Here is a 15866-nt window from a genome sequence, read left to right as displayed (position 1 = left end):
TGAACGAGAAGACCGTGTGAAGCAGCCTGTGATGGTATTACTCGAATGGTGGTGCGGTGTGCCGATTTCCTTCTGCTTTTTGCGTGTGTGTGCCATATGTAATGCCATTGACTCCTTTAATGGATCGGTCGAAACCTACTTCGGCCATGAATATTAGGCGGTGCTTAAGCATCCTAGCCAAGTGTGTATATGTGTTTTATATGTGAATACACATTAGTTTAGACATGTAAATGAGTAAATTACTAGCATCTGGCATTAAAATATGGCCCATCTTCCTTGTTGGTGAAATATGGCATAATTTTTTATTTGAAAAGACAATTTCTTGATTGTCCTGCCTAGACTTTCTCTTATTACCAAGGCGAGATGTTTGTCCATCGCCTAGTGTTTAAGCGTTGCCTATGCGTCGCCTATTCCAACAGTGGGACCGAGAGGATGTTGCAGATGTCTGGTACAAACATGACTTCTTCTAACGGTAGAAGACCACGGGAAGAAACCTGAGACCAGAGCATGCAGTGAAGCAAACTGGGTGGACGTGCTTAGACCATGTCAATCGTATCGTAGCAATTGACCCCGGTCTCTAAAATAAGGTTTTTATGTTTGATGCGATGCAAGTGGAATTATCACAAGTACTAACATCACAATAGTTCAAGACATGCCCCATAAAAAATATAACAACGAGCGAAGTTTAACGAAAGTGTACAATACAAATATACAAATCACAAAGAAAGAGAAATAACATCAGCGTATGGGTAAGAATACATACGAGCCTAAGACACCCGAAGATAACCAAGTGGCATCCATAACCCTGTCCGGGCCAAACCAAGAGGATAAACCTTGCTAACTTCCTTTGCCAACACACCTGCATCATCGAGACAACGATTGTCGAAAGGATAAAGAGAGAGAAGTAAGTACTAAAGCGTACTTGCGACTTGCGAAACTTAGAATTCGAGAATGCGCGTAAATAGGTATGGTCGATTTAGCGGCGACAAAGCATGCACTTAAATAACCTATAGAGACACGCTACAACTTCCGTGAAAGAAACTAAGATAGAGCATACATAACCAAGTAGAGACTATCACCAAACATAACCTAACCAATCATCACCTCCTTCACATAACCTAGGAGGAAGCAATCCCAAAGGCACTCATAAGATGAATTTTTTGATTTATAGGTTTTCACTGAAGTAGTGCTAGCCTAGTAGGAGTATGTAAAAGGAGTCTATTTAATACCAAGAAGATATCAATTAACCCCAACATCTTTAACAATATGAGAAGGATGCACACAACGAAAAAACAAAATAAGTAAAAAAGAAACCATCAAAACAATATGATGCTCACAACATCAATAGAACCACCTCGACATCTAAAAAGCTTCTTCAAAACAATGCGTCGAGAAAGGTAACTATGTTTAACAAATCTGGTCAGATTATGAGTTTTCACCCTCTACAAGGTCCATTCTCTAGACAATGCCTTCAACAAGAAAATGAAGATAGAGTCACCATTGCTAGGTATAACCACTTAAGGTCAGACCTATGCTATTCATCTGGGAAAATGAGACACGGTGCTCAAAGAGCACCACCATGTACAAAGTCAACCAGGGTCACCGCCCCCACTTGTCGAGAACACTGCTGCAGAATGTCGATTGTCCGACACACATGCTTCTTCCGATCTACTACGGTTACTCTTTGGGATCTTCTCGACATGACACCAGCATGCAATGTGGGACCTATAGAACCTATCCGATATTCACCAAACACAATTGCCATGATCCCCATCGACATCTTGGTAAACACGACAATGCATATGCCAAGACGAAACCAAGGGAGATCTGGTAATCCGAATAAGCCCATCACCACACGACGCAAAGAAACAAAAAAGTAGTTGAAAACCACAGCGGGTCAATCTGGCAACCCCACCTAGTCCTTGTCCGAGACCACCGACAATGGAGCAGGCTCCTAGTAGCAATGACAACATCAAAGCCAAATCACGAGTGCTTGTCCCTGTTCTTGCATGTTCCTGTCGACTTAGGTCAATGGATCCAACTTATACGTCTTGACCACCGACAATAAACCGGGATCTGACTGGCCCGAGCCATCGAACGCTGGAGAATCTCCCATAAGACGACAACCGAACGACCAAAGAGGACGCCTACCAAAACAAGACACTGTCTAGCCCTCCTATTGCTACAAATGATAATATTTGCTCTAATAGCCTTTGTTGTGAGGAGTCAAGGTGACTTCACAATGCCACGGAACCTCGATGGCACACAACGAGTGAGATGAGCTCATGAAGTTCCTTGTAGTTGGCCGTGAGGATGGAGATGGTGGAAGAATCATAAACGAACAGACAAGTTTAGCGTCATCGCTGATTTTTTGGCTTGTCATTGTAAACAAGATTGTTGCTAGCAAATATAAGTGTATGATCCGAACTTATCATCATCTCTCTTGCACAAGTAATGGATTTATCGCCATTTCATACGAGTGGTGTATCATTCCGGTTCAACTACTGTACTATCTTCTCGTCTTTGCATTCTTTTCAAAATTTTGCCACTAGCTATTGATGAGAAGTTGGGTGCCACTCGATCGACTTGCACCACAACATTTTCCCATTTTCTTACGATCCCAACATGAATTTCCCATAGTACCCAAAAAGATATTGATTCACGAACTTGCAGCAAGCGAGCGTGCGAACAGCGTGGGCGCGTGAGGGTAGTGTCGTAAAATTACCCTCCGCTACCCTACTGATTACCACTACCAGACACGCTGACACAAAATATTGCTGTTCCCCCTCGCACTCAAATTTCAAACGAAGCCCTTGGCAGCGCCCCCTTGCTTGCTCCAAACCAACCACTCCGAACAGCGCCGCCGGCCCGCAGCCAATCTCCGAGACCCGCCGCCGCCGCCGCCGCCGTCATGGGAAGGCTGGGCGACAAGTCCGACTACGAGAGCATCCGCGAGGCCCGCATCTCCGAGAACAAGGTACGCGCAGGCATCGATCGATCTCCCAAATCTTGAAATTTTCCTCCAGATTCCCCATTCCGCCCGGCCCTGACCCCCACCGATTCTCGGAACCCGGGGATTCGCGTCCCGTGCAGGCCCGGATGGAGATGCTCGGCCTGCTCCGCTGCGCCGGGGAGCTCAGCGCCATCGCCCCCTCCACCGCCCGTCGCGCCGGAAGCGTCACCCCGAGGAAGACCCCCAAGCCGCCGCGAGTCCTCACCCCGCTCCGTCGCTCGGGCCGCCTGACCGCCGCGGTGACGCCGGCTAGATCTGGGTCCGGCCGCCGCTGCTCCCCCCGGCTGAACGGGGGGTTGGAGCACCTGCCTTACAGAGGTTGGCCCCCTTCTCTTGTCTCCGCACCGCACGCCCTGCTTTCCCATGGTCCGGGCTGTCACTGAACGAGGTGATAAATGGTTCCCGTAGAAGAGGACACCGATGAAGACGAGGACGAGGAGAAGGCGGTGGTGTATATTGACAAGGAGAGGCTGCGGGTGCTGCAGGAGAGGCGCTGCGACAGCAAGGGGAGGGGTGCTGTGTACGATCCTGTTCTCGGGATCTGCTGCCATTTCTGCAGGTAGATTCATATCATTCTCAGCACGTATCACTCCTTACTGCTACAAATTGTGTTCTTCAGCAACGATATACAGTTCCAAATTTCCAATGTTTTTGCTTAGCGAGGCTTCTCGATTAGTTCAGTAAGTATAGCTGTTGTCGTGTGGTCTCAGGCAGAAGAAACTTTGCGGCGAGGAGGGATGCAAGCGCTGCGGGGAAGGAGACTTTGACCAGCCATGCATAGGTACAATATACGCTCTATCGTCATTTTGTCAGTTCTAAGCAGCTAGTCCAATATATCAAAATCACCTTGATTTGACCAATCTTTGTTCTTTGACAGGGAAGACAGAGTGCTCCTCCTGCCATTCCACCAACGGGATACTCTGCCGTGCTTGCCTTAAAGTTAGATATGGTGAAGGTAAGCTCAATCGTGTCAACATATGCCATTGTTCTAAGTGGATAGTATATGTAAGACTACTGAATTTGGGACGTGGTGGCAGAGATGGATGAGGTTCGGAAGAACAAGAACTGGATGTGCCCTCACTGTATTGAGGAGAAGGGCATCAAGAAGTTCTGGATATGCAACAGGTGAGTGAACTTGCAAGTTTCATCTTTGTTTCTAGCACTCACAAATCAAAATGGGGCAAGGCACTGCCAAAATGTGGAGAAAATTTGTGATGCTCACTTGCCGGAAAAAACTTGAAATAGTTTCTGTTGAAATAGTGTTTGTACGTATGACTTTATGTAATGCTTGCTTGCATGCTCAGTTTATCATGAAAAATGTTACAGCTCATTCTGCTTGAAGAAGAGGAAGATAGCACCAACTGGGATTGCCATATTCCAAGGTAATTCCGGTTCCAAGATACAACTACAGTATGATGTTTTTGCTGATACTACTCGCGGTTGATCTGATATCTTTTTTCACTGCATTCGGCATTGTAACAGCACGTGAGCAAGGATATGCGTCGGTCGCTCACCTTCTCATGGACCAGCTGAAGTGCCGCGGATCATTCTGAGGACTGCTACTGCTTCCCACATGCTCACTTCTTCAGTGATTCTAGTGATGATTGGTGGTTGCTCTGGATCTGTTGCTCTGTTAGTTGTGTTTAGATGGTTGACAACGAGCCATCTTAGGAGAAAAATAAGGCACCACTCCTCTTCCTGAAGAATGTGGAGCTACCAAAACCTTCATCCCAGATGTTCTCAGACAGTGAGGGTGACCTTCCATGAAGATCGAAGCAATGATTCTGTGTTGCCTATGCACTGTTAAATGTAGTGGATGAGCTTCTGAGCTTAGCTATGTGAACTGTTAGATGTAGTGAGGTCTGTGTCTGCTGCTTGCGTTCATTACCTGTTATGTGCACTTGTGCCTCAGAATCGAATGCTTCTGTTATCAGTACTGCTTTCTCCAGTCAAGAAAAAAATGTGATGCCTTGTAACGTGTGATAACTTGTTAAAAATGATTTGAGTAAACTTTCATATGATGTACACAAACCAGCGGTCAAAATGGTCAACAAGGTTGTAAAAGAGATTCACATAGAGTAATAGTTTCATATCAATTCAGTACTGAAAAAAGAAGTTCATGCATGTAACATACTACAAGTTGAAATCCCAATAGCAGTATCTGCTCTAGTTGGGTCGAACAAGCTGTATCAGATTGGTCCTGGCCGCTTCAAAAGGCTGCTAGCCTGCTACTGTGTTCGGTTGGTAAAACTGAACCGGGTTTTGCAAGAGATGCACCGCCGTCTCACCGCCGCGGCCGCGGCCGCTGCCGCTGCCCTCCGGCGGTTCTCCAGCTTGCGCCCGCCTCCCCCACCGGACCGGAGGCTCGCTTTCCTCCGCTCCGAGATCGACGAACTAGACCTCTCGTGCCCACAAACACAGCCACCACCACCACCACGGGGGCAATGGCAAGTAACTGAACAGCCAGGAAGTGGCGGCGCTTGCACGGGGGACAAACCGGTGGCCGTGGACATCGAGCACCCGTGGCCGGAGTGGGTGGCTCTGATGGAGCTCCTTCTCCAGAAGGGCCACCTCGACCCCTCTGCCTTCGCTGGCGGCTCGCCGTCCAAGGACTCGAACCTTATCCGCACCGCCTGCCTCCGCTTCGGCCGCGAGCGCCCGGAGCTCATCAGGTGAGGTGGCTGAGCTTGGAGCAATCGTCCTTGTGTGCCTGTGTGGCTTCTTGTGCTCGGAAAGTTTGCCTCGAGGCCGTTGGCACTTGGCATTGTCTCCCGGACTATCATTTAGCTGCACGCAAGATGTTTGCTGAAATGTGCCAGCAGTTTTCGTTGCATTTGGCACTGCAGTGCAGGCAAAGGTGGTTGCCCTAGCATCTCGGAGGGGGAAATATTGGCTTTTCTAGCATCAGTTTTCCTAACTATGCCAAATCACTGATGCACAGTCTTGATAGATAGCTCCAGAGCATAGCTACCTAATAGGTATTTTTGGGGTTGGTAACCAGTGCAAACTACTTTGATTACTGTGTAAAGTTGAGCAAAGTATCATCAAGCAATTCGAAGAGATTGAAAAAATATATTCTGCGCAAAAATAGGCAGGGTGCTCACGATGTTCTATAACTGTAGAAGGATGTGTCGGTCAATAGGCAGTTTCAGGACATGGCTTTTTTTTTTTTTTTTTTTTTTTTTTGAAACGAGCAGCCTTATTGTTGGTCTGGCCACTCAGCCACACTCAACTACAAGGGCCCTAAATTGATGCAGCGCATTACAATATCCTTGTGCCGTGCATTTAAAGTTGAACCTGCTATGCTGCAGGTATCTATCAAGATGGGATATTCAGGTTGCTCTGCGTAGTGGGTGCCCTAGCATTGACAGGAAAGTTGTTAATTCTGGGAAGCGGCTGCGTGCTCATGTAGGACTTGATGAAGGAGAGGTAAGTAAATCAAAATATGTCAAGATGAATTTCTCTTCATTATCTTTTTTGAACCAAGTGAATCAGATACTTGAACTGCTAAACACAGGGAAATGTGTAAAAGCTGTGTGTGTGCAAACTATCTTACCTCTTAGGTTTAGTGAAGTTCATGATATTTCAGATTTTAGATAATAATAATAATATAAAGTAACACTCAATTTTAATTTCCTTCTATAAAATGCACCTTGAAAATCTTTGACTGAAAATACATGGTGAGGACTAAATCAACTAACCTTGTACCCTCATTAATAGCCTTGTTTCACTCTATCAGTGTGTCGTATATGAGCATGGTAAACCATCTCATAGCAAGTTATTATTTTGATTTCAACCTAAATGCTAAAACATGTTGTGCTGTAAACTAGGAATTTTTTGGAGTTATTGACTTTTCATTCTCCCTTTTGATAACTAGTACTTGCCACTAAATTCTGATGCTTCATTTTCAACGAATCCATTCGTATACCACCGCAAAGGACAATTTTCAGTTTGCTTGCCATGAACTGCGCCTTCAATTGCCATGCTGGCATGCTGTAGACAATGTTCACTTTGCTTGCCTCAAACTGTGCCTTCAGTTGCGGACTTGCCATGCTGATGGTGCAATCTTATTCTCCTATGCTGGATCCTTGATCTGTATGCTTTAGTTTTAGTAATTTCATTTATATGTGACAATTTGGTTGCTTTAAGTTTGTGACACAAATCTATGCAGTATATAGCATATCTCCTGTATCATCACCTTATGCTGACAGAGTGACAGGTTTGCAGCCAATGCAATTTAAGGGGAAGTTGTGAGAGGGCATATGTAAGGGCCCGGAAAGAGGAAGTGGGCAGAACTGTGGATGTTATGCGCATCCTTCTGAGTTATGGTCTTGATATCATTACTGGTAATATGGGAAACAAAGCATGCCTGAACAAGACGGTTAAAGAATCTGTTAAGAAACTACTGAATGAGTCTGTCGAGCTTGATTCCAAGGGACCTGGTTCCGGAACTGAAAAAGCTGCACAACATGTGCCAAAGGGTCAATCTGTTGTACCCACTAAGCAGGGCGATTGGAATTGTCCCAAGTATGTCGGTTTTTTTTTGTTTACCTTGTATTTCGTATCCACATAATGGCATTTATTTTTCTTCAAAAGAAGAATAACATGTGTTCATTTCCAGATGCAACTTCCTTAACTTTGCAAAGAACATCAAATGTTTGCGGTGCGATGGTGAATTTCAAGAAAGATACCGGTTAATGCATGAGGACCAAGACCATCTACCTCTCAAAAAGGGTGATTGGATATGCAAAAGGTGAGGCTGCCAATAACTGTAGTTCATATTTAAGATGGACTGGGGATAATCTCTCTTATACCGATCTTGCATTTTCAGGTGCAATTTCTTGAATTTCGCAAAGAATACACGATGCTTGCAGTGTCATGACAAACCAACAAACCGTTTACTCAGTCCAGGAGAGTGGGAGTGTGTCTCGTGAGTGACTACTTCTGCTGTATACCATTGTATCGGCATATTCATTGCATTCTTTTAATCTCTAATGTCAATATGAGACTGAAAATGGGGAAAATGGTGTTAACAATGTGACTAACCTTTTTGCATTGTGATTTGACTTTGTAGTTTGCTATCACAGAATCAACATATTAATATATCATGTGATTCCAGGTGTAACTATCTGAACTTCAAGAGGAACGCACTCTGCCTGAGATGTGGTTGGAAAAGACCAAAATCCTTAAACAACCCAGACACTGATGAACCCCGCCGTGATCTGGAGCAGAATAAGCATCCCGCTATTTCATTTGTTGAAGATGGCATTCAACCGAGAAAGCGACAAATTCTGCAGAAGAAGGCTCCACTGTTCGATGAAGATTCAGATTTCTGGAGCTCAGAAGAGGAAGGTGATGATGACACCGAGAGCAGCATGCTCCCTATAAATAAGGAGTGCAAATTCCTTGACAGTTTTCCCATCGTTGGGGGCCGGACTGCTTTGTCGCAAGAACCTCTCGAGAGGGAGAAATGGAAGGAAGAAATGTACATGGGAAACCAAGGGCTTCCGAGAGAGGTATCAGAAGAAAGCAATCGGTCTTCTTTCTGTGTTCCCAGAAGCATGGAGATGCTTGAATCTGATGACGATGACAACGAGATTTCATCATGGTTTTCTAGCGGGACTAGAAACAGAAACCTGAAGAAGTCTTAACCAATTTTTTTAAATGACGGTAATTTGTGAAATTTCATAGTATGTAAAATTTACCAGTGTTCAGAGACACAATATCCAGTCAAAGATACGTTTCACTGGAGCTTTACTATTGTTGTTCTTTTACCAGCATCTTCCATAGAGTATGGTATCTAGGAACATAATTTATGTCAGACTAAAATGTTATACGGTACGTGTTAGGTAGTCCATGAATAATTTGCCCTTGATCTTTATGGATTCTCTCTCTTCGCCCATCACCTGTACAAATAGTCCCGTAGGATTCTTTTGTAGGGACTACGTATCCGATTGAAGATTTCGTCAAGGAATTGATGAATGGCAACAAGCATATCTGCACAGTTACGACCGATCACCAACCTTGAAAACGAAATGAGTGGAGAAGATATGACCTACACATGTATTATATTGTCTAATGAATATGGAACACATGCAATTGTTTTCTCTGCACCCTTGTCTACTAAATGTTTTGTTTAAGAATCCGGTGACAGAGAGAGGGCGCCGGTCGAAAATACATTTGGCAATTCACTAGTTGCTCTTGCTATCAATTGAGCAATCAACAACGGTAGGAAATAAAGACTTGTGAATTGGGAAAAGCGGGTGAAAATTGATACAAGGGGCTCAATCCGCTAGATTTCTTAAGGAAATAATCTATCTGAATTCCTATTCTGCAGCTTCCATAAAACCTAAGTAACCAAAACAACATGACATGCAAAAATGATTTGACCGCAGAAGTAATTTTATGCTTTAGACACAAATTATCAAAGATTGTACCGGACCTTCCTTCCAAATTTTCTTAAGATATTTTCTCCCGGGCTCAGTTTGGAAAACATGTTCGGCGGATTCCATGGTAAACGAATAACCATGACATGTGCAAAGGTTCGACCAATGATTATTACAAGACATCACAAAGCGCAAACCAAGCATTCTCAATTGGTTACAATTCATTGTGGCGGAACCTGTCTATCTAGGTTGACTTGACGTGGGTGCTCATAGATTTATGGATTTATTCCAAACTTTTTAGCCATGTCCTTTAAGTGGGAGACGACACGTCCCAACTACGAGATGGATGTGGTGACTTGCTCAATCTCAAGATTTACTGATCCAGTCTCTCGTAGATGTTCATAGAATCATAGAGGCGGGTGTGAACATGAGTGTTTGTGAGCTCCCGCTTTTATACGATGTCTACTAAAAAACTCGTCATAAAAAAGCAACTTTAGAGATGGTTGGTTTGTAGGCGCAAATTATCAAACTTTGCCACATAAGTGACAACTGTTTATAGCTACCGGTTGTCTCACTGCCACAATTGCAAGGCATCACACTTTCTGTACTACTATACCTCACCTGTCGCAGATCGATACATTTGCCAAACTTTTCCCAAAAGGGAGGACCAATTCATGTTCAATACAATTTGTGAATTCTATGTCACAATTTGGCCGTTTGCCAAAACCGTGCTTAGATTGCTGCGGTGGCAAGGAAACTGCTTTGCCGGCATCCAAGTTATCCTGAACAACTCGGGCTCTCCCCCTTTCGTGCTGCTCCTCGGCCCCAGCAGCTATATTTGCCTGCGCTCTCTCTTCCTTTTCTGAGCCGAAATACCTCACGGCGGGGCTTCGAATATTCCTTCTCCTCTCAGCTCAGCTCCGCCCGCGGAGTCCAGCGCAAGCGCGCAGCTGGAGGAGGAAGAGGGGTTCTCCATGGGGTCCGAGGGATCCGCCCCGGTCGTCGGTCAGTCTCTCGCCCTCTCCGCCGTCTCTTCTCGCGAACCGCTTCTTGTAGAACCTGTTCTTTTTTTTTTTCGTTGACACGGATTCGGGCGGCTAGCTAGGTGTGTGCGGGATCTTCCTAGCCGTGGAGTACTAGTTCTTGGTGGGATTTTGGGGATGATTCAAGTGTAGGTAACTCGGGAGGGAGCGGAGCGGAGGGGTTGCTGGGTTAGGCTCGGCGATTTGCTGCTGATCCCGAATCCCCAATCCGTTCTACGGAGTAAGTTCTTAATGATGCTCCCGTGAACTCTGTCCTCGGACACCAGCAACCCGTCGTGCCGTATGGACAATCCAATTCAAGAAACTCTGCAGCGAAGGCAGGTTTCGTTAGGATTGCCATCGGTCCGTTCCATGATGGGCAGTAGCAAATGTGGAATGTTGCTGTGCTGGGGTTAGTTTTGGATAGGGTTATCAGGTTGCTGTTGGTGAGAACCCGATGGTACTAAGAAGTATGGTTGGGAGGTTTGGTCTGTTGTGCCTAACCCAGAGACTGGTGAAGTCCTCAATTATTGGTATAGTTTTAGATGGATGGACCAGTATGAATTTAGGGGGGCCAGCTGGATTTGCTGGCCTGTCGCCGTTTCTCTCTTCTTGGGAATTTTCGCACGTGGATTAGGTTCACATTGTGAGTAGCAATCTTTGATCGAAGCTTTTTTTGGCAATTTCATGATATTCGGGCTATATCTACGGTCTGGGCACTTGCACCTAGTATTGTTACATGTCATTATCTCTATCAAGAACTCTCATCAATACTCTAGTGCTGCCCAGTATTTGGAATCACAACCCCCTCCTAGGACATGTTTGGATATAACAATATTACGATTTCTTTTTATCTATCTGTGCGGCTAAACTATGTGATTTAGGGAACGAGCATGAACTTGTACTGTAATCCACTGGCATTAGTTGTTTGTGACCAGCATGGCACCCTGGCCACGAGCAGCCGAAAACAAACGAGGCTAGTGCTTCTGCACAGAGGCTAAAGAATGCTTTGCGAATTTCGAAGCAAATACATTGTGAAGATAACTCGTAGGAGTTATATTGGACGAATGATATATTTTTCCTTGCTCTCCACTTAGAAACATGATTCGTCACTTAAAACTCCTAACCATACACCTAAGGTGCTTGGTCTCAGTGATACCCACAAAATCAGTTAAGCTTTCCCTGCTAGTTTGTCCTTTCAATGACTCTCTTATCACTTTCTTGTGTTACTTTAAAAAACCCAAACAGAGCTTGGGTTGTAGCAAAAAACCTAAACAAAACTCAAACCACCACCACCAACAAATCTAAGGAAGACATTTCATGCTCAGGGCAGGCTGCCTAACTTTGGAATCTTATTTAATGCGGCGGTACATTGCTTAGCAGGAAAGCGCTGTTCATAAATTTATCCAATTTTGCTCCTTCAGTAAGTTCCAACTATATGATCATAGCTCAACTTCTTTCCTACCTGGCATCGACACTTATTTTCATGTTGATTCCCACTAACCTGTTATACTTGATATGCTACTTATGTCCATCTGTATCAAGGCATAGGACCTCCCCTAGCCGAATGAAATACCACAACTTGGATGTTAAACTAAATAGGGATAAGGAAGATTAGGATAGGTAAGTTAATTTTCCTAGAGATAGGATAGGTCTCTAGTTGAGATATGTCTGCTTAAGGACTTAGAAAGCCATCTGTATATACAGAGATGCCGTACACTCCATTATTATCCAATCAGTGAGAGTTATTAACTAGCAAAGATCTGATTTTAGTCCATCTCTTTCTTGGCAAATATGGCCGGCCTACCATTGCTCCTCAATTCTTAAACCATTCCCAACTCCAGCATGTGACAACGTGGGATGGAACCAACAGCCTATTTTGCCAGGATGAACCTTAACCATGCTTGTCTTGCAAAGACACAACACATGAAGAGATGTCCATCCATTAAGATTTAAGAGTATGTCCCACCATTGAAGAAATAAAAACTTGAAGCCAGTGCTTAACCGGCAGCCCACCTTGGTACTTTATTCGATAGGCTGAAGGGCCCTGTCCACTAAAAGCCTTTGCCTTTTGAGCTCTACAATTTAAAAGCCCAATTATTTAGTTTATTTTAGATGCTTCAGCTGGGACAATCATCCCTGTGAAGCCAATGTTGGAATCCTTAACAACTAACATTCATGTCTAACTGATAGCCAGTTTTGCCCAGTCCTTCGTCTTCATTTCAGTGGGCACAATGCTACTTATTTTAGCTACATGGACCATCTGCAACCTGGCTTATAAGACTACAAGAATGCAAAGCATTGCATTTATGCAACTCAAATAATCTTTTATGAAAAGAATGTTGCCTAAGGCAAATATGCCAAATACTTAAACAAGGGATGATGTGCCTCTCTAGTACCTCTATATTTTGTTCATTGCACTTGATTACATTTAGGGCGTTAGGTTAAGCAGTCCTCTTACAGTGCTAGGTTAATGCTGTGAGTTATGGTGCTACACCTTCTTTTGTTTCAGTTGTGTTTTATGTTATCTGCGACCTAGGTGCACAACATTGTTACCCTTAAACATCACATTTTTTCTGCTATTTGAATGGATAGCTTATGTCAATACTACAAGTTTTAAATCAGCCACTACAGTCCAATTTTACGACCTCTGAAACTGTTTTAAAAAGTGTAAATGTATTAATAAGTATTCGAAAAAGAATGAGATGTTTTGAAATTAGATTTCTCTGCAACAATATTCTAGTACATCATGGAATCGTGTTTTTTTCCTTTATTTCCATTAATTAGAGTTTAGAAGGATGTGATTGGATTCATGTTTACCTCTTCTTGAATGAGCTGCTTATAATAATCTGTTGTATTTTTGGTTGTACTGACTGTTATCTGTACTTCTGCAGTTCCCAGAAATTTTAGACTGTTAGAAGAGCTTGAGCGAGGTGAGAAGGGCATTGGTGATGGAACTGTGAGCTATGGGATGGATGATGCTGATGACATATATATGCGTTCCTGGACAGGAACTATTATTGGTCCACCCCATGTATGTTGTAAAATACCCGTAGTAGATATTAACTGCATCTGCTTCCATATGCTCAAATCAACTGATTACAGCATTCACCTTTTGTTTTGCAGACTGTTCATGAGGGACGGATCTACCAATTGAAGCTTTTTTGTGATACAGATTATCCAGATAAACCACCTACTGTCCGATTCCAGGCTAGGGTCAATATGACATGCGTGAATCCAGAAACTGGAGTGGTACTTATGCAAATAAACTAACCCCAATTTGCGGTGAAGTTATTGATGTGATGTTTTGCTTTAGTACTCACAGCGAGCTACTTTGCTAGGTTGATCCAAGCCGTTTTCCCATGCTTGGAAACTGGCAGAGGGAACATACAATGGAGGACATCCTGATCAGCTTAAAAAAGGAGATGTCAACCCCTCAGAACCGCAGGCTCCACCAGCCTCATGAAGGTAACTGCCCTCTTAATTGATTCGGTGCCCGAGATCTACTTGAAGGAACCGATCTTGACTTTTGAAATTTCTTGCCGAGAGTAAATTGGCAATCCTTAACTCCATTCTCTCATGTCAAGTGATTCTAGCTGCAAGTAGTTTCCAGAAGTCAATGCAGTTATTGTTGCATGCAATTTCTACAAGCCACAAGCTATAGAATACCCAGCAGTGACCTACTTTATTACTTGCAATCAGTACAAGTCCGGAGTGTGGCGTTTCAGAGGCCGAGCCACATGTAGCTCTTTATTTTCAAACACTCAAAATTCGTATTTTAAAGTTTAAAATAAATCTGAAACAAAATTCTGTAGGAGGCAAAGATGTATGCTACAATAGTGTAAAATATCAATACAAACTGTTTGTATTCTAGGCTACACGAAATTGACAAAATCTTACAAATTTTATAGTCTTAAAATGTGCACTATTCACTATAAAATTTGTCATTTTTGTGTAGCCTAGAATATGAAGGCGTTTGTATTGAGATTTTACACCATTGTAGTATACATCATTGGCTATCTTTAGAATTTTGTTTTAGATTTTTTAATACTTTGAAATATGAATTCTAAGTGTTTGCAAATAAAGGGCTACGTGTAGATCGGCCTGCATTTTAAGTTTTCCGACCGAAGTTCCCTAACAAATTAATGACGTTCATCGTTTCTCAATATTCACGACATGCTTATCAGTACCGATTCTAAACCTGCTACCATTTTTCTGCAGGTCATGATGATCAAAGAGTGGATCAGAAAGGAGTAGCTCGATGTGTCATTATGTAAGATATGCGCATTGCAATGTATAGTGTTACACTGAGTAGCATCAGATGGCAGAGGCTGAGGAAACCCTGTAAAATCATGTAATTTGGCGGTCGCTTAATCGCTACTTCGATCTGAACTGATGTATTGCCAGAAATAAAATAACTTTGCTAGTTTGTCTCCGCACAAAGGTGTGTAGCGCTTTACTCCTCGTTCAGCAAGTCCGGGAGCAAAAGGTGTCTGCTGTCTCTTTCAGTTCGTTCTTGGGAGCCTCTTTCTGCATCAGCCACCAGGCCATCAGTTCCATGTTAACGCGCACAAGTGCAATCAATTCACTTTACGCAGGCACGGCCGAGAAACCCAATTTCTGCCGCTTTCAATAGAAATTTTGTTATGTTTTCTGTGTACTTAACTCAACCAAGATTGTATGTGAGAAACAAACAAGATCGTATTGATCATAAAGTGAATGAGGTAACCTGAATGCCAATCCTTACCTTTCATAGGGTTGTTCTGCACCTCTTAAGTTTCAGCAAAAATGTTGAAGTTTACAAATGTAGTACTCCCTCCAATTCATATTACTTTTTTTTGAGGGAACGATTCATATTACTTGTTATTAGTATGAATGTACCTAAAACGAAAATATATCTAGATATATCTTTATTAGGAACATTTTTTTTGCGAATTTTCAAAAGGAATCTAACAATATCAATTATGTACTATATAATCGACATATGGTTACTCATTTCTTTCGGTTAAAGTTTATCTTGTAATGCGCGTGCGTCCTACTCATAGGAATGGAGGGAGTAAAAAGTTTTATCAAGAATGAAGAAAATATTATAACATTTACAACAAATCATCTTGTTAATCCAAAGATGAAGGATATGGAACACTAGAATACTAGATGGCTAGTGGCCTTATGCAAACAAAGAGGAGGGATGCCTAACCAATTGATACTAAAAGATCTTATTTGAGATAGGTCAGATTAGACTTGGTGGCCAAAGCTAGGAATGGTAGAGTCAATATGAGATGTGGAATTTTAGAAAAAGATCTTATGGTTTATGAATGTTGTTATAGGTGTAACGAGATCTAGTTGGTAAGGATAAAACATCCTTTCGCATTTGTAAGGATGGCAATGGAGCGGGTTTGGATGGATATAGAAAAACCAGATCCATGCCCAAATCCATCAGCCTCG

General features: G+C 43.2%; 2 protein-coding genes across 2 annotated transcripts; both read left to right on the top strand.

The window, feature by feature from the left end:
• The first annotated feature begins 2779 nt into the window (after positions 1-2779).
• LOC127293180 (uncharacterized) lies at positions 2780-4993 on the top strand. The gene is made up of 8 exons (XM_051322752.2): positions 2780-2977; positions 3094-3331; positions 3422-3572; positions 3724-3794; positions 3891-3968; positions 4051-4138; positions 4340-4395; positions 4496-4993. Exons 1-8 carry the CDS (start codon positions 2912-2914, stop codon positions 4564-4566), a joined length of 819 nt encoding a protein of 272 aa, XP_051178712.1. The 5' UTR covers positions 2780-2911; the 3' UTR covers positions 4567-4993.
• Positions 4994-5269: 276 nt separating this feature from the next.
• On the top strand, positions 5270-14864 carry LOC127346965 (uncharacterized). The gene is made up of 11 exons (XM_051373201.1): positions 5270-5685; positions 6325-6442; positions 7233-7540; positions 7635-7766; positions 7845-7943; positions 8133-8661; positions 10266-10404; positions 13316-13455; positions 13548-13673; positions 13763-13889; positions 14643-14864. Exons 1-11 carry the CDS (start codon positions 5285-5287, stop codon positions 14696-14698), a joined length of 2175 nt encoding a protein of 724 aa, XP_051229161.1. The 5' UTR covers positions 5270-5284; the 3' UTR covers positions 14699-14864.
• The last annotated feature ends 1002 nt before the right edge of the window (positions 14865-15866 follow it).

The sequence above is a fragment of the Lolium perenne genome, chromosome 4, assembly GCF_019359855.2.
Source record: "Lolium perenne isolate Kyuss_39 chromosome 4, Kyuss_2.0, whole genome shotgun sequence".
NCBI lineage: Eukaryota > Viridiplantae > Streptophyta > Magnoliopsida > Poales > Poaceae > Lolium > Lolium perenne.
Note: the sequence above shows the minus strand (reverse complement) of the source record. Positions and strands in the feature narration are given on the sequence as shown.